At 48.9% G+C, this 25,348-nt stretch overlaps 1 protein-coding gene and 1 pseudogene across 1 annotated transcript; one reads left to right on the top strand and one right to left on the bottom strand.

The window, feature by feature from the left end:
* Positions 1-5,766: 5,766 nt before the first annotated feature.
* LOC147993215 (putative pectinesterase/pectinesterase inhibitor 25) lies at positions 5,767-7,152 on the top strand (annotated as a pseudogene).
* Positions 7,153-12,996: 5,844 nt separating this feature from the next.
* On the bottom strand, positions 12,997-13,386 carry LOC147993214 (uncharacterized). The gene has a single exon (XM_087539258.1). It carries the CDS (start codon positions 13,384-13,386, stop codon positions 12,997-12,999), a length of 390 nt encoding a protein of 129 aa, XP_087395384.1.
* Between the last annotated feature and the right edge of the window lie 11,962 nt (positions 13,387-25,348).

Here is a 25,348-nt window from a genome sequence, read left to right as displayed (position 1 = left end):
TGCCAATCAGCCGGCAGATGTTCCGGCTGCTGCGACTAGCAGTGCTCTGGTAGCGCGGTACTCCTGGTCAAGAGACTGCGGCACAGCCGCGGGCCACAGGCGCAACGACTGGCTGCATCATGGCGGACAGGGATTCTCAATCGACGAGACGCCGGCGAGCGTTGGCTTGGTGCGTCTGGCGTAGAGTGACGGGGATGCCGGAGTGGACTTTGCTTGTTTATTTGCTGAATTTGGTTCACTTTAGCCATGCATCAGCTATACATGTATGCGTGCTATCAGGGAATCAATCAGCGCTAAAACCATTGGAAAGGGTGGGAGTTTACCTGGCACCGCACAGCTGCCGTTTCAGGCGGCGCGCCGTGGGCGTGCCCCCAACCGCTAGTTTAGTATACAGGTACATAGCCGTGCGTGGCTTACCCCCTCCACCCCACGTGTCACCCAGTGTGGCGACTCAGGAGCAAAAGCCTTCCTCCCCTAACTGACGCCTGAGGCGCCCACCGGCAAAGCGTGACCGGCTCCGAGGACGACAGTGGGGCGTTTCTCTGGAGGTGCGGCGTAGGGGCTTGCCTCGTTCGGCTGGTTCGCTCCCATGCGAGACTGTGTGGCGGTGGTGTCCTAACATCACTTACTCCTTGCCCTTGGAGTCTCCATTTTAGAGTCCTTATTGAAAGCCGTAGGTGCGTCTTGATTGATGCGGGGGAGCGCTGTCTCGTGGACTGGGTCAGCGACGCCGGCGGCGTACCAGCTGCTGCGCGGAGGCGGGAGCTGTCCAGGCCTTTGAGGGCCCGGCCGGGCCTGTGGGGCCACGGGCCCGGTAGGCTCCTGCCATGGCGTCCGGTCGGCTACCGTCGTGGACGGTGGAGGTGGGGCCCTCCGGTATGCCGATGGTGTTGTTGCCCTAGTCCCGACTCCTCTTCTCCGGTGTGCAGACCATCTTCGCGGTACTGTGGTGAGACAGCGTGGGAAGCTTCGTGTTCGTGTTGGCGCAGGGTGGTGGTCGGTCTGGTGGCGAGCTCCGGAGTGCCTGAGGGAGAGGCTGGGATCGGGAGAAATCTTTGTTGGCTTGGCCGACACCGACGCGGTGGCGCCTGAGGGTGCCGCCGGACCTTCTTGGAGGGCGTCGGGGCTACCCTTCCTCTCTCCTCGCCGTGTACCGGGGGAAACCCTTGGCAGTAGCGTCGTCATCGTCGCGTCCCTTCTTGGAGGTGTTGTTGGGTACAGGCACTTCGGAGTCTCGGAGCTTGGTGGGTGATCTCCGGTGGACGCAGCGGTCACGAGGCTTCGTCGTTTTTGTCGATCCGCCGTTATCGGCATTTGTTTCTTTTCTTTTTTTTCTCTTTCTTTTCTTTTTGGGCGTGTTTGTGCTGCTTTCTCCCCAGCCCCTATCGTCGGTTGTATCGGTTGGTTGCTTTGTAATACAAAGCGGGGGGAAACCCTTTTTCGTCGAAGTTGGGTTTTGCGGAGGTTTGCGACATGTGTTCAGTAGTTGGTGGTGGTGGAAGTGCTATGCTTATTCGTGCCAAGCTAAGTATTTTTGGTTCTTCATCTTGCTCGAGTTAGCCTCCTCTCAGGGGTGTTTGTGGCGGCGGTGAGGTCTCGGTGTTCCATTCCTTCTTTCAAAGATGTTAGAGGTTCTTGTTGCTTTGCATAGTGCTCATTTGGTGATGGTGGTTGATATGACGCCGAGAGGAGGTGTGCGTTGTGCTCATCTCGGCAGAACATTGTCCTTCGGTGGCTTCCGCGACTTTCGTTGTCGCGAAGTGGCCTCGGCGATGGGATTCCCATCGACGGCAGATGCGACTCGCCTAGGTCTGTAAGGTGAAGAGTGATCGACGCACAAGTGGGTGATTCTTTTACCTACATCTATCTATCGACATCGGGTCTCTGTTCGATTGATCCAGCAAGATTCCTCCCTTGTCTTGTTGGTTTGTTTCCGTTTTGTTGGGTGCCGAGTTCAAGGTTTGTACGGCTAGGCATAGTCTGTTTTGGTTCCCTTTCTCCGTTCCCTTGTTACTTGTTGTGTGTGTTGTGTGCTACGTCTAGTAGCAGTAGTAGCCGTTGTGTTGTATCTCATTCTTGGTTATGAAAATGAAAATGGTTCAGGCCGGTGTTTGCCGTGTGTAGCAGCTTCAAGAAAATGATGGAATTTAATAATTAATTTGTTACGGAACGTAGCTTGTCGACGGAGGTGGACACAGTTTTGGTTATTAATTACGAGGAGAGGCTATGGGGCAATAATTATTTTTATTTTATTTACAGCGGGGGTGTGGTGAGGTAAAATTAAGTCAGTGAAAATCATGCATGGGAGCTAGAGTAGTTGATTTTATATCACCAGCATCAGCATTGGTACATGTATTGGATTTGATTTAGTCCGACCCTGTCTATCTATGCATCAGAAGAAGCTAGCTAGCACGTAGTACGTGTCTAGTCAAGTAGTAGTACATCAGTGTGCATGCATGCAGCTGGCAGTATCTATCTATCTACTCCCTCCGTTCCTAAATATTTGTCTTTCTAGATATTTCAACAAATGACTACATACGGAGCAAAATAAATGAATCTACATTTTAAAATATGTCTACATACATCCATATATGTTAGTCTATGTAAAATGTCTAGAAAGACAAATATTTAGAAACGGAGGAAGTATCTATCTATCTATCTATCTATCTCGAGCGGACAAGAGAGGAGGAGCGCTGGTGTTGAGGGTCCATCAATACATGTGGCATCGGCACGAGGCAGCTTACTCATTACTTTACTACTACCCTAACTAAATTGATGCATTAAATACGATTAAAATTGCAGTGCATGCATGCTTGGTCACTACTCTAGATATGGTTTCAGATTTGAGCCTGTGAACCGGAAATGAGGGAGTACTTCTCCTACAAGTACGTAATGCAATGCATGCATGGCATGGTAGTAACTGCATGCTTTAGCTAGGTAGTACTGGTACGTCGTCCGTAGTACTAGCTAGTCGTCGTAGGTTACGCGCCCGTGTCACTGACTACATCCATCCATTTTATATTCATTGAGCTTTGAGCGCCTTGAGCTTTCCCGTCTGTGGGTCGATCTGTGCGTGCGTGTGTACATGCCTTGACTGTGGCGGTAGTACGTACTATATCTATAGTAGGCACGGTAGGCGGGCACAGATGGATGCATGTTAATTACTGCTCATGAGTCCTGACTTATGCATGCGAATGCCCGCAATGGTCCAACGCCATCCCATCCATCCTTGTAGACGAAATGCAACAAACTGAGACGTACTACTCCACTCCAGTAGAGTAGAGTAGAGTAGAGTAGCATCTCTCTCGATTCATTCACCAACAAAATCCATCCACCGTACCACCACACCCAAGGGCGCGCCGGCCGGAGGGCAATGCTGCGTTGCATCGTACGTACGTTGCAAGCAAGCAAGCAAGCAAATTAATGCTACTACCATACCATTACCATTGGATGACAAAGAAGATGGCCGGCCGGCCGGGATGGATGCATGCATGCTCTCCTATCCATCCATCCAGCCAGCCAGCGAGCTCGATAGTACGTACGTACTGGTCCTGGTCCTGGTCCTTGTCCTTGCCCTAAAGGAGTACCTTGGAACATTCGTATAGACGCTAGCTGGTATTAGTACAAAGTTGAGTCATCTATTTTGAAACGGAGGAAGTAATAGCATGGTAGCATAGCAAGCATTCACTGCTTAATTTACATATTCAATCTTGCACTAATTTCACTGGAAACATACTAGTACTACGTACTATTCCAATATATATGCATGCATGCTACGCGCTCACAAGAATCTCTTAAAATTAACTCTGGTCCAGGCAGTGGCATGCATGGGCTTGTTTGATGGCGGTGCTTTCTTTCACCTTGCCCTGCACGCACACCAGTTAATTAGAGTAATTAGCTAGCTAGATGCCTCTCCATCCTACTCGATCATTCCTTTTTCTCTCCCACCGTCTCATTCTCTCTCTTCTTTTATTTTAAACCACCTCATCAGAACAGTCTAGTACATAGCAGATTTACCAACGATGACTGTGTGTGTGAGTGAAGATGCATGTCTGCCTTGGTACGTAGCTAGCTATTGATCACTAGGGCATGCACTAGGCCGGTACGATAGTACAGTAGAGCAGAAGGTGATGGACCTAGCTAGCTAGCTAGTTAATATTACAAGGAAGCTGCCAATTAATTTGCAACGAGACGGAGATGACCGTGCTGAATGGAATGGAATGGAAAAGCGAACTAGACAGCTTTTAGCTAATTAAGCTACATCTTTTCTTCTTCTTCTTCTTCTTCTTCTTCTTCTTCTTCTTCTTTTCCGCGGGAAGGAAATCCAATTAATTACGGAACCTCCAACGACTATATATATAGAGAGATGATGTATCTATATCAACCGAACCGAGCGGAGCATGATGCCTCCTCCTCCTAGCCAGCCAGCCAGCCAGCCAGCCAGCCAGCGAGCTTGATGCATGTACTACTAGCTACTGTACTACTCCTGGTCCTTGTCCTAGAGAGACGATCGTAGCTAGTAGCAAGCATGCATTGTGTTGCATACTTCTATACTTGCGCTAATTTCACTAGCAAGAAGCTAGCTAGTTCGTACTACTTCCACTATGCATACATGCTGTGCGCGCACAAGAATTAAAATTCGCTGTGGTCCGTCATCCATACTCTCTCTCTCTCTCTCTCTCTCTCACTCTCTCTCTCTCTCACTCTCTCTCTCTCACACACACACCCCCACCAGCAAGCATGCATAGTAGTTGATGCATGGAGTATATATATATATATATATATATATATATATATATATATGAGATATAATAATAAGAAAATACAAGAAAGGAAGGATGGATGATACATGCATGGCTTCGATTGGCCATTAGTTCTTTATTTTCAACTGTACGTACTAGACTAGATGTATGGAGTAGGAGCATGCATGCTCGGGCTAGCACGTGAAATCGATCGATCGATGCATCCTAGCTAGCTGCTATACCACCTAGCTAATTGCAATGCAAACGGGCTTGATCATGATATGGTAGTACGTACATGCATGGTTTGGGCGTTTAGTATGCATGCATGCAGGCTCGGGACGGCGTCCCATACGCACGCCACGTACGCCCCCCTTATCCTATCCTACTTGCTGCAGTATAAGTAATTTTTTTTTTTGCATTGCGTTTTCTTATGAGAAGGAGGATGGATGGCAGTGCAGTGCAGCATGCATGCCCCCTCTTTTGTTGATCAACAATTAAATTGTTAGTGCAGCAGTAACAAATGCATGGTCCTCCATCTCCTCTCCTCACTAGGAGTATGTACTGTACTACTGTATTGTACTTGATTCTTTCGGGCGGGCCGAGAGACAGAACAGAGAGGGATAACAAGCTAGCTAGAGCCTAGAGCTAGGGATAGGTAGTTAGGAGGGGAGTACGTTGAAGAGCAGGAGTAGGAGTACGATGAAGAGCAAGTTAATACGTGATCGAGCTAGTACGTACGCTTACCGCGGAGTCCGGCCGAGCGGAGCCGGCCTAGCTAGCACGTGAATTCGATCGATCGATGCATGCATGGTTACATTTGCATTGCAACGTCGTCCTAGCTAAAGCTACCTAGCTGCTGCCTAATTGCATTGCAAAAGGAGGTTCTCTTCGGCCGATGGGCTTGATCGAATGGTAGCTGCCTGCCTACTTCATTTATGGGAAGATGCATGCATGTGGAGCCGGCCCTCCCTCCCTCCCTCCCTCTACTTAAACCAAGTGGCACAAGACCTCACTGCACAAGACAGAGGCACATCCGATACCTCCATCCACACACTGCCTGCCCACTGCCACAACCACCACAAGGGCGAGAGAGCGGCCGCCAGCCATGTCGCCGCCTACCACGTTCACGTTGCAGCTGCTCCTTGTCCTGGTGGTTGTGGGCTTGGCCTTGGCCGCAACCACCACGGCCGCTCCTGCGGTCCTCCGCGGAGGAAAGCACCACCGCGGCGTCCGCCGGCTCAAGCCGGACGTGCGGGTGTCCAAGCTTGGCGGCGCCGGCGGCGGCGCTGTCACCGTCACCTCCGTCGGCGAGGCGTTGAGTCTCTGGAAGAATCTGACAGGAGCGCACTTCGTCATCTATGTGACCGCCGGCACCTACGAAGAGCAGATCATCGTACAAGAAGGGCGCGACAACGTGGTGCTTATCGGCGATGGCGTCGGCCGTACAATCATCACTGGAGCCCTGTCCTTCGGCACCTGCAATTCTACCGTGAGTGTGAGATATCAGGCACCGTAGACTTTATTTTTGGGGATGCGACAGCCGTGTTTCAGGACTGCATCTTCTTCGCACGCCGGCCGGCCGACGGCAAACACGACGTCATCACCGCTCAAGGCCGCGGAGCACATCTCGGTGGTTCTGGGTTCGTGCTGCAGAACTGCAGCATCACCACGGCGCCAGGGGAGAGCCTCAACGGCGTCCAGACCTACCTGGGCCGTCCTTGGAAGGACCACGCAACCGTGGTGTACATGTTCTGCACCATCGACGACATCATCCACGCGGACGGATGGGTGGCTTGGAACAAGACCAACCCCAAGGAACGCGTCAAAGGCGGCGTCACGCGCGGCCACGAGGGCCATATCTTCTTCGGTGAGTTCGCGAACCACGGCGCCGGCGCCAATGTCGACCACCGCGTCGACTGGCATGGGTTTCATCGCCTCAACGAGGCACAGGCTAGGCTGTATGCGCCGGGGAGGTTCATCCAGGGAGGCGCCTGGCTTCCCCAGACAGGGGTCCCACATTACCTTGGCCTCCGTGATGGTGAGTAGTGCATCCATCCATCATACCTGTCTGCCTGCTGCCGCCGTTTGAGAGCCATCCGTTTGTTTCTCTAGTAGTAGTATTGTAGTAGTAGTTCGTACAAGTACCGCGGGCGTATTGTACGAGTGCGTAGAGGAGCTTGCAGCAGGATATGATGGATTCTTCAGCAGTCGGCCAATTAGCTAGCTATGTCCTAGCTAGCTTCTGAGCATCATTGGCCCAATAAAGTAAGCATGCATGCGACCCCCTAGCTAGCTAGAAGCTAGGCCAGCAGTCCGTAGTAGCTTGTGATCAGTGATGTGTATCAGTGTTGTTCGTGTGTGTGATCAGATCTGTCATGTATCCATTGTTGAGCTATTTGTCTTGGTGATGTTTGCAACAAAAAGCGTGGTTGTTTGTGATGGATTTGTTTGTACAGTAAATGCATGCTATTAATTTATTTAATTACTCTAGAAAAACAAACCAACATCAAAGGAAGAAAATGAAACAAAATTCATCTCTGGAAACCCAAACTTAATAATTTCCATGCGTACGTGCATTTTGTTTAAAAATACATACACTAGTCAAGTTCATGCATCTCCTCTCCTGTGCTAACCAACTATTAGATGCATTGGTTCTTAACGCGTAAGTATGATCGACCTTGGTGCAAAGCAGAGACTCAAATGTATATTTGTGTATATATACGTGTGTGCACGTTAATTTGGAAAGATTGATCATTACGTGCTGATAATCGAGCACTGGACTACCTCAGTGCTTGGTTTCCAGCAATGACGTGTCAGTAATGTGTACTCACTTGACGCATGCATGGTGACCCAATTAAGGCAAGTGCAGAATGCTAACTAATGTTTTCAAAATTATCTAAAGATCGATCGAGCATACTAACTAAGCTAAGCTAAGCTAGCTTGGGGACGCCCTCTGAAACGATTAATCAATCAAAATGCATTCATATTGAGAGAATAACTAATTTTTTTGTTTTTGTTTTTTAGGCGAGAAAGGACAGAGCAAGTGGAGAGAAGGAAAACATAATTCCTCCTTAACTTAATATAAGACGTTTTTTGATACTACCAGTAGCTAGCTACGTGTAGCTAGCAACCAATTAACCATGCCCCGCAAGCTTTTGTTTTAAGCCATCAGATACACAAATCGCTTTCTTCAACCTCCAACCCAACCACCTGTTCATTTTCTTCCCTGAAACCGCCCCACATACCACCGGATTACGCCGCTGCCGGTCGGCAGCGGTCCCGCGCCAGCCTTGCCGCCCCGCCCTCCCCTCAACCGCTGCCCACCATCGAGTTGCTTCCGCCCCATGCCATCCCTCTAACCATGACGATGAACTTTTTTTTCCGGCGAACCTGCAGCCCCTAACACACCAAAGATAGATACCAAGGTTGCTTGCCATCCTGAGATAGACATCTGGTAGCCTGCCATCCTAAGATAGACCCAGAGGGCTTCTCCGGCGAGCCAGAGGCTGTTCCTTCGGGTGAAAATCGACTGGCCCAATATTAACTTCAGAGGACTTACAAGTGCTAGCCTGACACACTAGTGGAAATAGTGCTAGCCACAACTTACGTTGGTGGCGCGCCATTTACAACTAACGCCACCACTATTTTTTTCAAATAGTGTGGTGGCGTTGGCTTATTTGGTACGCGTGACGCCCAGATAATTAAGCTACAGTAATTCCCTCCTAATGATGCCACATCATCATGATTACTATTGTTAAACTCACGTTGGTTCGAAACCGGTTCAAATTTCAAATTCAAATCAAAGTCCAAAATTCAAATTGCCAAACATATGCTAGGGTTTGTCATGATGTGGCAAATAATCTAAATAGTGTGGTGGCGTTGGCTTATAGAATACCAGGGACATTTTCTTGGACTCATTTGAGAAGATTTTAAAGTTGGTTATTTTTGAACTGATTTCTGAGGGTTTCAACAAACCTCAATTCAACTTTCAGAAATTTTAGACATGATGCATAAGTGCAGATGCAACTATTTCACTCAGGTATTCTAGGGCTGTGACACAACACTCTGGCCAAGGGTGACATTTCAGAACGATCTCGAGTCCCTGATGACTCGACTTAATGAGATCCCTGGTCGAGTGCAGGAATGGAAGAAGTCATCTGCTCGGTGTGGTGCTGATGTTGCTCTGTCTCTGGTCCGTGTCCACTTCAAAGAAGCCAAGCAAGTGAAGATGGCAGCGCTCAAGGTTGCCAACACCAAGAAGCTTGACTTCCAATCCTTCAGGGAAACCTTCATCGAAGCAGCCACTCGCATTGCAGATGGAATCGACTTTTACGAGTTCGTCGAGCCGGCCAGCTCTCCTCCTGTGGAGTGAACAAACTTTAAGCTCTGATTAAATTTGCCTCAGAATGCCGAGTGATTTTGTAACCGTTAAACTCTTTCACGCCTGATGCCCGAGTACTTTTATCTGCGGTTCGGAACTTGCGAGATTTATCTGAACTTGGTTCTTCTTAGAACACAATTGCTTTGGCTTTCTCTCCGAATGGAAGTTGGCCCTTCACTCGGAACAAACTTTTGTACATGTGATGCAGCTCTGAAGAGAAGGTCACAGACGACCTGCACCTCGTCGTCCTTGCGGATCGAGATGGAGGAGAGGGTCGCAGATGACTTGCACCTAGTCGTCCTTGCGGATCCAGATGGAGCGCACATTGTACTTGTGACGCAGCTCCCAGGAGAGGGTCGCAGACGACCGACACCTCAACGTCCTTGCGGATCAAGATGGAGCGTACGTTGTACTTGTGACGCAGCTTGAAGTGCGTGGCCAGGTCGAGTGAGAGGATTGCTCTTTACTCGGTAAGGTTTTTTTTAAACTTAGGCGAGTACGAGACTGCAGCTAAGCTCCCGAGTGAGAGGATTGCTCTTCACTCGGTAGGATTTTTTAAACTTAGGCGAGTACGAGACTGCACCTAAGCCCCCAAGTGAGAGGCTTGCTCTTCACTCGGTAGGAGTTTTTAAACTTAGGCGAGTACGAGACTGCAGCTAAGCCCCCGAGTGAGAGGATCGCTCTTCACTCGGTAGTATTTTTTCAACTTAGGCGAGTACGAGACTGCAGCTAAGCCCCCGAGTGAGAGGATTGCTCTTCACTCGGTAGGATTTTTTAAACTTAGGCGAGTACGAGACTGCAGCTAAGCCCCCGAGTGAGAGGCTTTCTCTTCACTCGGTAGGATTTTTAAAACTTAGGCGAGTACGAGACTACAGCTAAGCCCCCGAGTGAGAGGATTGATCTTCACTCGGTAGGATTTTTTAAACTTAGGCGAGTACGAGACTGCAGCTAAGCCCCCGAGTGAGAGGAATTCTCATCACTCGGTAGGATTTTTTAAACTTAGGAGAGTACGGAACTGCAGCTATGCCTCCGAGTGAGAGGCTTGCTCTTCACTCGGTAGGATTTTTAAAACTTAGACGAATTTGGTTTGCGGCTAAGCCCCCGAGTGAGAGGCTTGCTCTTCACTCGTTAGGATTTTTCAAACTTAGACGAGTACGAGACTACAGCTAAGCCCCCTAGTGACATGATTGCTCTTCACTCAGTAGGATTTTATAAACTTAGGTGAGTACGGAACTGCAGCTAAGCCTCCGAGTGAGAGGCTTGCTCTTCACTCGATAGGATGTTATAAACTTAGGCGAGTCAGGTTCGCGGCTAAGCCCCCGTGTGAGAAGCTTTCTCTTCACTCGGTAGGATTTTTAAAACTTAGGCGAGTACGAGACTACAACTAAGCCCCCGAGTAAGAGGATTGCTCTTCACTCGGTAGGATTTTTTAAACTTAGGCGAGTACGAGACTGCAGCTAAGCCCCCGAGTGAGAGGATTGCTCTTCACTCGGCAAGATTTTTTAAATGTAGGTGAGTACGGAACATGTCGTGGAATTGTCACGTCAGATGTCCTAGTGTAAGAAATTAGTCGTGAGGCCAACACATCTATGCGGTAGCTTTAAAGGGTTGATCGGAATCGAGAGACGCGAGGCGGGTCAACACATAAGAGAAGGATTTAGACAGCTTCGGGCCCCGGGAAACATCATCCGGTAATAACCCTACATGTTGTTTGTGGCTAGGTCTCATTATACTCATGAGAGAGTCGCCGCATAAGCCGGCTCCCCCTTTGTGTCTAGCCCTAGAGATTGTTTCTTCTTGCTCGTCCCTCTTTGGGGAGCCCTACCCCTCCTTATATAAGTTGAAGGGGCGGGTTACATGACTAGTCCTAGTAGGATTAGGATTACTCTATTACAAGTGGAGTCCTAGTCTTTCTTACTTTATAAGGGAATATTCCTTATACTTTCTCTTAAGCCGGCCCACCATAACATGAGCCGGCCGTTTGGGCCTTGTCGTCCGTCTGACCCGCCTGTTGGGTCACTAGTGAATCACAATGCTCAAGCGGGTTGCCTGTAAATCACCAAGTCCGGACGGGTTGCCAGTGACTTGCCAAGCTCCAGCCGGGCCTCTGGTGAGTCGCCATGTCCGGCCGGGTCATAATTCTGGCCGGGTCATACCGCGGGGTGTATCCCTGACAGAACTGCAGCTAAGCCTCCGAGTGAGAGGCTTGCTCTTCACTCGATAGGATTTTCAAAACTTAGGCGAATCAGGTTCGTGGCTAAGCCCCCGAGTGAGAGGCTTGCTCTTCACTCGGTAGGATTTTTTAAACTTAGGCGAGTACGAGACTGTAGCTAAGCCCCCGAGTGAGAGGATTGCTCTTCACTTGGTAGGATTTTTTAAACTTAGGCAAGTACGGAACTGCAGCTAAGCCTCTGTGTGAGAGGCTTTCTCTTCACTCGGTAGGATTTTATAAAGTTAGGCGAGTTAGGTTCGTGGCTAAGCCCCCGAGTGAGAAGCTTGCTCTTCACTCAGGAGGATTTTTAAAACTTAGGAAAATCAGGTTCGTAGCTAAGCCCCCGAGTGAGAGGCTTGCTCTTCACTCGCTTGTATTTGTAAAACTTAAGCGAATCAGGTTCGCGGCTAAGCCACCCACTATTTTTTTAACACATTCATATGTAAGAACAATCATCTAGAAGACTGTTAAACTGTGTCTTTGATAAACAAACTGAAAAGGTACCGCTTATTACATCTCATCATACCGAATGTTTAAGTATAAAAATGGTGGAGCAGCTCCGCATTCCGAGCGCGTAGCTCGTCTTTCATGTGTTCCACATTGTAAAGGTGATATGCTCCATTGTGGAGCACCTTGGTAATGATGAAGGGACCTTCTTAAGCAGGAGCAAGCTTATGGGGCCGTTACTGATCCACTCGGAGCACAAGTTTTCCTTCCTGAAATGCTCGACCTCTCACATTTCTGGCATGGAATCGACAGAGGTCTTGCTGACAAATGGTCGACCGGATCAGGGCCATCTCCCTTTCTTCTTCCAGAAGATCAACAACATCCTGTCGAGCTTGTTCAGCTGCAGCTTCTAAGAAGAGTTCTACTCGGGGTGCATTGTGAAGCAAATCACTCGGTAGCACAGCTTCAGCCCCATAGACCATGAAGAAGGGAGTTTGATCAGTTGACCAATTCATTGTTGTTCTTAATCCCCAAATGACTGATGGAAGCTCGTCTACCCAAGCACATGTTTCATGTTTGAGGTCACGCATCAATCGGGGTTTCAACCCTTGGAGGATCAAACCGTTTGCTCTTTCTGCCTGTCCATTCGACTGCGGGTGGGTGACTGAAGCGTAGTCGACTCGAGTGCCTTGGGAAGCGCAAAATGCTCTGAACTCATCAAAATCAAAGTTGGAGCCATTATCCATGATAATGCTGTGAGGGACTCCATATCTAAATGGTTGTTCTCTAATGAAACTAATGGCAGTACCAGAATCGAGATTCTTGATGGGTTTGGCTTCGATCCATTTAGTGAACTTGTCGACTGCTACAAGCAAATGAGTGAAACCACTTCTGCCAGTTCTCAGGGGTGCAACCATATCCAATCCCCAAACAGCAAATGGCCAGACGAGTGGAATGGACTTCCAGGCTGATGCAGGCTTGTGGGACATGTTGGAGTAGAACTGACAACCTTCACATTTGTCGACTATTTCTTTCGCCATCTCATTTGCTCGTGTCCAATAGAATCCTTCTCGGTATGGTTTGGCCACGATGGTCCGAGAGGACACATGGTGACAACAGGTCCCCAAGTGGATGTCATTGAGGATCATTCGACCTTCTTTTGATGCATCGCTGAGCAACTCCAGTAACACTCTCTCTGAAAAGATGTCCACCTATCATGGTGAAAGCTTGGATTGACGGACAATCTGATGGGCCTCATCTTCATCTTCTGGAAGTTCCTTTCTGAGCAGATATGCAACATATGACACCGTCCAATCGGGGATGAGGACCAAAACCTCCATGATCAGGTCGACCACGACTGGAATCTCGACTTTAGTCGGATTGGTAGAACTTTTTGGTTGCAGGGGCTCTTCTATGAAAGGATCTTCTTGAACTGACGCTGTGTGAAGATGCTCTAGGAACACATTGCTGGGAATGGGCACCCGCTTAGAACCTATCTTCACCAAGTCATCAGCTGCTTGATTCTTTAGTCGGGGTATATGGTGGAGCTCTAACCCTTCAAACTTCTTTTCTAACTTCCTCACCGCATTGCAATAACCAGTCATGGCCGGGCTCCTGACGCCCCACTCTTTCATCACTTGATCGACCACTAAATTTGAGTCGTCGTAAACCATTAGGTGACGGACACTGAGTGAAATGGCCATACGCAACCCATACAGAAGTGCTTCATACTCAGCTTCATTGTTGGAGGAATCAAAGTGAATCTGGAGAACATAACTGAGATTGTCACCTCGGGGGGATACCACTACTACCCCAGCGCCAGAACCGTTCAGCATCTTGGATCCATCAAAGAACATAGTCCAATGCTCCGAGTGAATCTGAGTCGGCTGTTGCTGCTCAACCCACTCGGCGAGGAAATCTGCTATTGCTTGGGACTTGATTGCTTTCTTTGCCTTAAACTTGATATCCAATGGAAGGAGGTCAATCGCCCATTTTGCCACTGGACCAGTTGCATCTCTGTTGTTCAGAATTTCTGACAATGGAGCGTCGCTGATGAATGTAATCGAATGATCTGAGAAATAATGTGCAACCATCTTCGTGGTCAAGTAAATTCCATACACAAGCTTACGATAATGCGGATATCTCTGCTTGGATGGAGTCAAGACTTCAGAAATATAGTACACTGGGCGTTGAACCTTATAGGCTTTACCTTCTTCTTCCCGCTCGACCGTGAGTACTGTACTGACAACTTGTCCAGTGGCTGCAATATAAAGCAGTAAAGGCTCTTTGCTGATTGGACCAGTAAGCACCGGCTGGGTGGAAAGTAGGGCTTTGAACTCTGCAAATGCTGCATCAGCTTCAGGAGTCCACTCGAACTTATCAGATTTCTTCATCAGTCGGTAAAGAGGCAATGCCTTTTCACCGAGACGAGAGATGAATCGACTCAAAGCAGCCAAAACGTCATGCACACGCATAGGGCGCTTCATTCGGAGGATTGCACCAACTTTCTCTGGGTTTGCATCGATCCCTCGTTCGGAAACGAGGAAACCAAGTAACTATCCGCCCGAGACTCCGAATGTGCACTTTGACGGATTAAGCTTGATATCATATCTCCTCAGATTGGCGAAGGTTTCAGCGAGGTTAGTCAGCAGGTCGGAACCTTTACGCGACTTAACCACGATGTTATCCATATATGCTTCCACATTCCGACTGATTTGAGTGAGTAGGCACTTCTGAATCATCCTCATAAATGTGGCACCAGCATTCTTGAGACCAAAGGGCATGGTAACATAGCAAAAGCACCCGAATGGGGTGATAAAAGCTGTTTTTATTTCATCGGGTCCATACAGTCGGATCTGATGATACCCGGAATATGCATCCAGAAAATACAAATGCTCACACCCCACAGTTGAGTCGACAATCTGGTCGATGCAAGGGAGAGGAAAATGATCTTTCGGGCAGGCCCGATTGATATGCTTGAAATCAATGCACATACGAAGTGAATCGTCCTTCTTAGGGACCATGACAACATTGGCGAGCCACTCAGAGTGGCAAATTTCACAGATGAACTCAGCTGCCATAAGCCGAGCCACCTCCTCGCCGATTGCCTTTCTCTTCTCCACGGCGGACCAACGAAGAAGCTCTTTAACGGGTTTTGCCTTAGGGTCGACTCGCAAATGGTGCTTAGCAAGTCCCCTGGATACACCTGGCATGTCAGAAGGTTTCCATGCAAAGATGTCCTAGTTCTCATGGAGGAACTGGATGAGCGCTTCTTCCTATTTGCTGTCGAGCGTTGATGAGATATGAGTCGGAGCGGCATTGGGATCGGTCGGGTGAATGTGAACCGGCTTCGTTTCACCGGACGACTGAAACACAGATTCTGAAGCAGGCTTCTTGGCGCGTACCAAATCACTCGGATATGCATTCTTCTGGTACTCTTGCATTTCTACTCTGCTATCTAATCATTAGCAATATTCGAGCCCTTCTGGAGGCACTCTTCTGCTCTCTGCCGATTACCAGTAACTGTGATCACGCCTCTGGGGCCTGGCATCTTCAGCTTAAGGTACACGTAACACGGTCGAGCCATGAAACGAGCATACGCAGTCCTGCCCAGAATAGCATGATAGGCACTTTGAAAATCCACAACTTCAAATGTCAATGTTTCCTTACGGTAATTCTTTGAATCACCGAAAACCACGTCAAGAGTGATCTGGCCGAGTGAATCACCTTTCTTTCCAGGGATAACTCCGTTGAACCTCATGTTTCTTTCACTAAGCTTGGACATCGGAATGCCCATTCCCTTCAAGGTGTCAGCGTATAGAATATTCAAACCACTGCCACCATCCATCAATACTTCGGTCAGTCGAGTGCCTCCAACAACTGGGTCGACTACCAATGCTTGCCGCCCTGGAGTGGCAACGCGTGCTGGGTGATCGGACTAGTCGACAGTGATTGCAGTTTGTGACCACTTCAAATATGTTGTTGTTGCTGGAGCAACCATGTTCACTTCTCTGTTTACGACTTTCAGTCGACTTTTGCTCTCAATGTCAGCAAAAATCACTAAGGTAGAATTGACGTTGGGGAAACCATAATCCTCTTCTTTGTCTTCATCCTTGTCAGATTCCTTCTCTTTCTCACTGGATTGCTTCTATCGGAACTGCTAGATAAGGAGTTGAGATTATCGAGTGGTATGCTTGGGATAAATCAGGTTTCCTTCTTCATCCTTCTTGGTGTGAATATGACACGACAAATCTAGTAAATCATTTCCTGCTTGATCTTTTACCTTCTTGGGGGTCCAAGTCCCCTTAGATTTTTCCTTAAATTTTCCTTGGACCACAACTGCAGTCTCACCAGGTCCTGCGGGTTCAGCTTTGCGTTTCTGCTTCCGATTGGAATTCCCTCCCCCGGTGTCCTGGCCAACTGGTTTGCTCTTGCCACTATGGAGTCAGTCTTCTTCTTCGCCATTAGCGTACCGAGTGGTTATTTCCATCATTCGGGTCAGGGTCATATCTCCTGTCTGACCGAATTTCAGGTTAAGCTCTCTGTACCGAACGCCTTCCTTGAAGGCGCAAACTGCTTGATGCCGAGACACATTCTCCACTGTGTGATGCAAAGTGGTCCACCTCTGGATATAATCCCTCAAAGTTTCATTTGGTATTTGTACGGAATGCTGAAGTTCTGCTAACCCTGCATGTCGTTTGCATGTGCCCTCAAATGTCCTGATCAACACTCGGGCGAACTCTTCCCAACTGAATATACTGCCTGGAGTCAACTAATTCAACCACGCTCTGGCCCCCTCCAAAATAAGAGGAAGATGCTTCATTGCCACTTCATCATTACCACCACCGATCTGTACAGCCACTCAGTAATCCTCCAACCACGTGTCAGGCTTCGATTCGCCGGTAAACTTGCTCACTCCTGTTGCCAACCTGAAGTTGGGGGGAATCTCAGCAGCTCCGATGGCTCTGCTGAAACACTCTAGATTGGAAACATGAACTCTACTGCCAATCGGACGATCTCTGTCAAGTCCTTCTCTATGTGCTCTGTTCCTGTCGACCAGACCTTGAACGAGGATCGACCTTGCATCAAAACCTGGCTCTCTTGGGTAGACCAGTACGCTCCGCTCACCGTTGCGCGGGCACCTGTTATCATATTGCCGGGGCACATATGATCCACTCCTCAGAGGAGGCGTAGGCACTCGATGGCGGTCATCACAGCCGAGTCGGTCATCATACTGCTCGTGGTTCCGACCCACGTACTGCAATTGGTGATGCCCACGTCCCTCACGCCGCAGGCGCGATCTTGGGCCGTGAGCCAATTGAACTGTGTCAGCCATCACAGATCTGCTGTGTATCCTATTGCAAGACCGAGAAACATCTGAGTTTTGCTCTCCTGCTGCCCGAAGCAGCACCCTGATCTACATCAAACCTCTTCTAGCCTCTGACTGGGATGGCTGGATCGGCTCTGCTATACGGGCTGCGGCTATAAGATTCTGAATCGGAGTGCGATATACCTGAGGGTCGGACAGAAATAACTGTCGTCATCGCCGACTGGATTCTGGGATCTGCTGACGGGCGCGCTCGTCGAGTGCATGCTGATAGTTCTCCAGTCGAGTGTGCTCAGCCAAAGTGGCCAGGCGCACCGCCTCCAAGGCCCGAGCCTCAGAGGTCTCTCTAACGATGGGTGTGTGGAGTTCCTCCATGTTGCAGCAGTGAAGTTCTTCCCTCTATTGTGAAGTGAGGGCTTCGGGATAATATTCTTCATGAACACGTGATGGATCGCCGCCGCCATCGCCGTCGTCGCCGCGACGAAAACTAGGCGGGTTGTGCGGTGCGTTGACCACCAAGACTTCTACCGCAGGGTCACTGCTGTCACACTGGGACAGGGTGTTGACGGAGCCACTCAACAGATCGAATAGCCCATAAAGAGATTCGTCGGGCTCGATTACCGCGACTTGAGGGGTGGCCGACTGGTGGCCCACCGCATGCTTCACCCACCACTGGAGTCGTGGTCGACCGGATCGCTTGCAGCGACGAACAACAGGGAGCGAAGATGCCATGGGACCCGACCGATACTGGGTCGACGGCTGCCACAGAAGGACGCCACGGACGCACGCGTGAAAGTGTGTAGCCCCGCGGACGAGGAGCATCTCGACGTCGAGGGGGCCTCCTGGAGCCAAGAGGAGTCGTCGTTGACGAAAACGAGCGCGCCGAGACGGATCTCGCGGCCCTCAGCCAATCCGCCGCCAGAAACAATGATGATGGGAATCAGAAAAATCGCAACCTCACCGGAAAGTCGCTAAGACACCTGCCCCACGGTGGGCGCCAACTGTCATGGGAGTAAGTCTGACAGTAGAATAGGGGGTATGTATGGAGAGGCAAGGTTCTAGCTGCGATGAGGTTGTGCACGCAAGGTTTACAAGTTCAGGCCCTTCGCGGAGGAAGTAATAGCCCTACGTCTCGGTGCCCGGAAGCTTGGTCGATTGGATTATGTGTGAAGTTACAGGGGGTGCGAACCCTTGTCCCCGAGGAGGGGGGTGGCTTATATAGAGTGCTCCAGCACCCCGGCCATCCCCCATTACATAGGGTTCAATGTACATTATGACAGGGCGTTACTGGTAACATTAGCTATAAAGAGCTTTAAGTGATCTTAAAGACTGCAGAGTGAACGCCTGACCGTTGCCATCCTGAGTGACTTTAGGTCTTCTGTACTCCGAGTGGTTTCTTGTTCGGTCGAGTGGAATTGGGATACCCGAGTGGAACTGTTGGTGAAGTGGGATGCACTCTGAGGTGATCTCAGTCGGTAGGTGTTGTTGTGCTTTGCATGCCTTTGGCTGTAGGGCAGTGTCCTTGGGAAGGGTGTCTAGGTCAGGCCTATTACCCTACCCTAGGTACATGTCAACGTCATTAGCCCTAGAATGGATCAGGGTCCAAGTGAGGAAGAGGTTGAAGATGATTCCGACCCGGTTTTGAGCTTCGAGGCATTTTACCTAGGCTGACGAATCACACTGAGACTTCAACTTCGTTTACAGTCGCCTTGATCCATTCAGATTTGGTCGAATGAACTTATGCCAAACTTGTGCTGGAGCGGTATGAAATCTTTGGCGCGATTGGTTGTACTGCCGTCCCCGCATCTCACGGGATTCGAAATTTGGGGAAGCGTGCGAGGCGGAGGGGCGCCTCAATCTCTGTGCCGCCTTTTCCACCACGTGCCCAGCGCGCAACTGTTGCGGGATTTGACATGATCATATGCGCCCACGAGTCAGCCACTCGGAACCGGGCCTATATTAGGCATTGCGGCCGATGTATTCTGCAAAGTGCTCGCCATTCCCCTTCTTCCTCCTCTGCTTCTCCACCGCATTCGCCTCCACTCTCGATGTCGCCGCCCCGTTCGTGCACAGCCCACAATGATGGGGAAGGACAAGACGGCGGCCCTGGAGCATGCGAAGAAGGTGACGGCAGCGGCGAAGGGCAAGAAGATGAGTCGGGGGGGATCGTCTTCGAGGGCCAGCCTGCCGGCCGGCTGGATCCAGGGCGACTGGATCCGGTCCATGATTTCGAAGGATGATTTGGTGGATCTGGCTGAAGGGGGCTTGATTGCCCCCAGATCTTGGAGGCAGCCGGGCAATGAGACCACGCCCCAGTTGCAGGAGGGTGAGTGCGTCCTCCTCACAACCCATGTTGACTGCGGTTTCTCTTTGCCCCACTCATCCGTTTTTCGAGGTTTCCTGAACTTTTTTAGAGCTCAACTTCATCACTTTTCCCCCAACACCATCATATATCTCGCTGCATTTGTGTCTATGTGTGAGAATTTCCCTGGGTTTCCGACCGCATTGGGGTCTCTTCAAACACATCTTCACTTACCGTTCTTAGTCTGTGAAAAAGGCTAATCCGAGTGATGAGAGGACGCATGTGATTCAGATGTGCGGAGGTCTAGGGATTCAGATGAGGGGCATGAGTACTTTTCCGGCTATGACTCTTCCCGATTCGGTTAGAGGGTGGCAGTTGACCTGGTTTTACTATAAGGACCTACCAACTCCTGGTCAGTCGACTGGTCTTCCTCCCTTCCCCATGGATTGGGTCCAGCAGCCCTCCTCGTTGAAAGTGACTGCAGTAGAGAAAACAGAGGTGAACATGTCGGTTGAACGAGTAGTCCAATTAGTCCACGACGGTGTGACCGGCATGGATTTGTTAGAGGTGTTTCTCAGTCAACGCATCCAGCCACTCTAGGCTCGCGATCATCCTATGTGGATGTACTCGGGCATTGAGGACACCACTTGGATTCACCCAGAGGAAGTCACCGAGGAGAAGGTGGAGCAGTGGTTGCAGGGCATCACTGGAAACAAAGACAACCCTAGGGGGTCCAGGAGAATCCAACCATTTGACTCCTCCAATGAACCAGACAAGGTTTGACTTTCACTACCTAGTGCCTTTTGTTCTGTTGGTAGGAGCTTCTCCCGCACGTCTTTGAACTGTTAAGAAGCAGATCAATATGCATGTGTATTAGTTGTGTGACTAGATATCGATAATAATTTAAAAATTGTGAATAGTGTTCTAGCAAACGTACCCATTGCTGTCTGTCAGATTTGCTCCTTTTGGACACCATCATGCGAATGTTCTCGCGAACGTAGTATGCACACACTTCAGCCCCAGCGCGTGCTTCAGGGCCTTTACGAGAATAGAATTTAATCAGATAATAATTAATCAAGCATGATAATTAATTAATGGTATTGAAACAAGAATTAAGGAGATGGTAGCTAGCTAGTACTACTTAATTACTTACCTTGGGTCGAAACCAAATCAGCTTTTGTCGCCATTTGCCTGGAGTCACCTTGATGAACTTTGCCGAAGCCTTTCCCGTCGGCAAAGAAAATTAATAAAGGGGTTATTAAATAGTTGATATCAGGAAATGACGAACTAAATACGCCGAGATATGGTTAATAATGATTGAAATTACCTGCCGACTATCCCTTTCAAGATGGTGAAGTCACTTTCTTTTTTAAGTAGTGAGTCCAGTACTTCAACTGTTCCTTCTTCAACTTTAATGATTAACAAGATCCAGTGGTAACTGCATGCGCACACGTTTGCATGTCTTAATTAAGCGGGCATGTGCATAACACTAATCAACTACCCTAAACCCTATACACTTAATTATTAACATCTATCTAGCAAGTAAGCAAAAACAGAATCTGTAGTACAAGACAGTGTGACTCACAAGAAGTTGTAAGGAAGTAGTATATCTTCATTGGTATTGAGGCGCTTCAAGAACTCTAGCATTTTATTCTCTACATCTTCTTTATACCATTCCAATTTCCATGTGTGTTCATTAATGGTATTTGGGTCAATGAACCCAATGCCATAGCGTCCAGCTTTTTCATTTCATACATCTTCATCCTGCATAATACCACAAAAAAGAATATAGTGAGGGTAATTATAGGTAATGATCGATCAATGAGCACTAAACCTAGCTTGAGACTTCAATTACAGAAAGAAATCACTTCCAGACAATAGCAACTGATGAAAGATTTGTCGAGTGCTTCTTGATTGAATAACTAAAATAGTTCTGAATAGTCAACGGATAGAGCTAGCTTATGGAAGTAATGCTCTTCCTTGACGTTCACCATGAGGGACTCTCGATTGAAACTCTTGGTGATTTTCATGTACCAATAATGCAATTCATACATTCTCGTTGGGAGGTTCTTGACCTCCTCAGGCTTGACCAAAGGATCGCCGTGGACATATTTCTGTTTTATGTCTTCCTCTATAAGCGGAGACATGGGCTCAATCTCGAGGAGTTGTCCAATAGTGATACCTAGCTCTTTAGCATGCCTTCTACGCTCGTCGGTTATTACCAACTGACTGGCACCGGTACTCTCATTTGTTGGTACAACAAGTGGGGGGATCGATTGCGCCGCTTGTTCTCCCAGCTAGGGAATGGTTTTCCCGCATTTTTGGCCAAGCTACTTGGCTCGAGCTCGAGCTTGACTCCTTCTGTGGTCGTGCTCGATGTGCCTTCCTGATTTTGCGCTCATAGTCCGAGTCAACAGGCTTGAGAACTTGTGGTTCAGCCATATGAATAAAGTGGTCAACGACTTTATCGGGCACTTTCTCCTTTGGCGGCGGTGGAGGTTTCGGTCCAAAATGGGCATCCAATTGGGCCCTCACTTTGGCTTTGTTTTCCGCTTCGGTCATGTTGTAAGGCCTCTTCAGAAGAGGCACGAGGCTTGGACCATATTGAAATCGCTTGCCTCCGCCTATTCCTCCTGTACTACCTCGACTTGTACCGCTACGCACCATAGCTGCGGCGGCTCTCTTCGGTGATTGCTGAGGCAACAGAGATAGCTGACGTGGCTGAGTTGGAGCAGGAGGAGTGGCCTGACACGGTGTCGTACTTGGAGGAGTGGCCTGACACGTTGGCGGACTTGAAGTGGGAGGAGTGGCCTCACGTTGTGCCGGACTTGAAGTAGGATGAGTGGCGTGACGTTGTGCCGGACTTGGAGGAGGAGGAGTGGCCTGACGCATTGGAGGACTTGGAGGAGGAGTGGCCTGACGTGTTGGGTGAGTTGAAGCAGGAGGAGTGGCCTGACGCGGTGGGGGACTTCGAGGAAGGGTCGGCTGACACGGTGTCGGTGCCCTTCGAAAGATGATGCAATCCTTTCTCCATAGGATGATATGATGTATGGCCTCTCCCAGTGTGTGCTCCTCGTCACCTCCAAGAATGTCAAGCTCTATCCCCGAATATTAGTCCACCACCTCATCAACCACGACACGAGCATAGCTGGCTGGAATCGGGTTGCAATAGAAGGTTGCTTCGGGGGGATTTGTATAAGCAACGGCGTCCGCCACCTTCATGGATATGTTCTTCATTTTGAAGTGTAGCTCACAGTTAGTGTTCTCCAAGATGTCATCCATAGGGTATCTATCCAACAATGCATCGCCCGGGGCGAAACCCATGCTGCTTCTCGGCATGGATGGGACGGTGCTATCCAATGCTGGATCATCCGCTAGCTGCTGCCGTTGCTGAGACCCCCTTTCTTGGCTAAGTGAGTCGATCTGCTGCTGCTACCGCTGGAATTAGAGTGCCAACTCCGCGTGGCTTGCTTCTAGGCCTGGAAGGCGTTCTGCTTCCTACTTCCTCTGCTCCTCCTCTAGCTTCCTCTTCTTCTCCTCCTCCATCTTCCTTCTCGCACGACTTCTGTAGTCTGCGTTCCAGTCCGAAAAGCCCTCATACCACGGAATAATGCCCTTGCCTCGTGTTCTTCCCGGGTGTTCAGGATTTCCCAGGGTGCGTGTAAGCTCGTCATTCTCTCAGTTGGGCGTGAACACCCCCGTTCGAGCCTCTTCTATTGCAACAAGTAACTTATCTTCGGCTCCTTTAAAACATGCCTTCTTCGAAACCTGGCCTATCTTCGGTTCCAACGCCCCCCCATGTGCATAGAACTAAGTTCTGCACCTGGGGGGCCAGCTCTTAGTAACGGGAGTGACCTCTGCATCCAACATCTCATGCTCAGACTTACCCCACTTAGGCATTGCCACCGCATAGCCACCTAGCCCCAACCTATGGTACTGCTCCTTTTTTGCGGCATTGGCCTTGTTTTTTGTCGACTGTTCCTTAGATAATTCTGATTCCTCGAATTTCACGAAAGCGGGCCTGTTCTATTTGCTTCTCCAGTGTTCCCTTGAATTCCGGAGTCTTCTTTCCTCCTTTGACATAGTTGGCCCATATAGTTTTCTTGTGGTTGTTGAATGCAATTGCCATCTTCCTAAGAGCAGCGTCCTTGACTTTCTGCACATCTGCATCTGTGAAATGATCTGGTAGGGTGAAATTTTCCATGAGAGATTCCCAAAGCTTTGATTTAGCTCTGTCATCGACAAAAGTAAGATCTGGACGTTTCTTTGCTGGCTCTTTCCATTCTTGAATGGAGATCGGGAGTTGGTCCCTCACAAGAACTGCGCACTGACGAACGAACTTGTTCGCAATGTTCTTAGGCGCGCTTGGTTCGCCGTTTGTTTTGATGGCATCGATGTTGTACTGTACGCCCTCCTTCAAATTTTTGGCCTGGCCTCGCACTGTCCTGCCGCCTATAGAAGATTTTCTCGATCCAAAGGGCTGAAAGAAGAAAGATCGATTCGTTAATATATCTTCAAATCATTTAAAACATGTGATGATCACCAGATGCCTGCTTATATAAATATACCTCGCCAGTCTCTGTTATTTCAAGATCAACATTTTCTTCATCATCATAATCATAGTTCATGACTTCATCAATTTGGTCGTCGCGATCGAATATCATACCATCACCCTCCCCTGTATTGTTCAGATATTGGGAGCCGTCATCTGTTTCATTCTGATCATCTCGCCCGCGAGGGGAGCGTATGAGCTCGAACATGGCCTCTTCTCCCTCTCTGCCGGTGTTGTCTGCCATAGCTTTTATTTAACTAATCCATAAGAAATATAAAACAATTTAGTATTCAATTTACAATGCATGCATGCAATCAATAAGGAAAAACTGAATCATAGTACATAATATGCATCATCGAATATAATCTCGAATACATCATCTCAAGTAATATATATAATCTTGAATACATTGTCTTGAATAAGCTAGCTAATAAAGATCAAATACTACAGAATAATCTAGGCCACTTGCGGTTCCTGAGGCACGGGCGCTGGACACCTAAAGAGAAGGAACCGTCACAGGATCATAGCTCCGGTCATCTCCCCAAATAACCTGCCAGGTATTGGAGAACCTGACGTCCATAGCAGGCATGTAGCGACGGACGTGCTCGTCCTTCTCCTAGACACGATGACGTACCACCTCCGGCGGGGTCGGCTCCCTCCGCACCGAAAGTGGCCCACGCGAACGCCACCAAAGGAGCTCAGGGTCGACGACGGGACCCAGGGCCGGGTTCCTCACCAAGCGGCGAGCCCCTGAAGGTAGCGCCTCCCAGTGCCAGCCCGGCGGAGCCCAGTCCCGGACATGAGTCCTCTGAAGTAGGACGTCGTCAGGACCTGGTCGACGGCGAGGATGCGGGCCGGGCATCGTCGAGACAAATACTATATGCCGCAAAAGTAACATTTTTAAATGATTGGATTGTGATTTCTTATATACAAATTTTAAAACTGATATCATTGCATATGTCAAAGTTCTATATGCAAATTCCAAATTTCTATAACTAAAATTATAAGAAACTAAAAAAACATCGATCATCGTCTAACAATTTGACATTAATCTAATTCATCTAGCTAAAACCAACATTTCTAAAATTTCTAACATTTCTATATAACTAACATTTCTATAACATTTCTAACATTTCTATAACTAAAAAATAGAAAAATTTCTAACATTTCTATAAATATTTGTATAACTATAAAACGTAAAAATTACTAACAATTTTATAACTAATTAACAATGTGTGTGTGTGTGTGGCCATGGCGGGGCAGGAGCTCACCGGCGAGGTGAGGCGATGGGGGCGGCAACGGGCAGCGACGACGGGGATGGCGACTGGCCGGGGCGGCGATGACGGGGATGGCGATGGGCGGCGACGGGGACGGCCCGGCTACGGG

The sequence above is a fragment of the Triticum urartu genome, chromosome 1A (assembly GCF_056163025.1).
Source record: "Triticum urartu cultivar PI428250 chromosome 1A, HENAU_Tu73, whole genome shotgun sequence".
Classification (NCBI taxonomy): Eukaryota; Viridiplantae; Streptophyta; class Magnoliopsida; order Poales; family Poaceae; genus Triticum; species Triticum urartu.
This window is presented reverse-complemented; position numbering and strand designations above follow the sequence as displayed.

What these genes read in the sequence shown, in the direction of transcription:
- LOC147993214 (XM_087539258.1), bottom strand. Translation starts at nt 13,386, where the DNA reads ATGACTGGTTATTGCAATGCGGTGAGGAAGTTAGAAAAGAAGTTTGAA.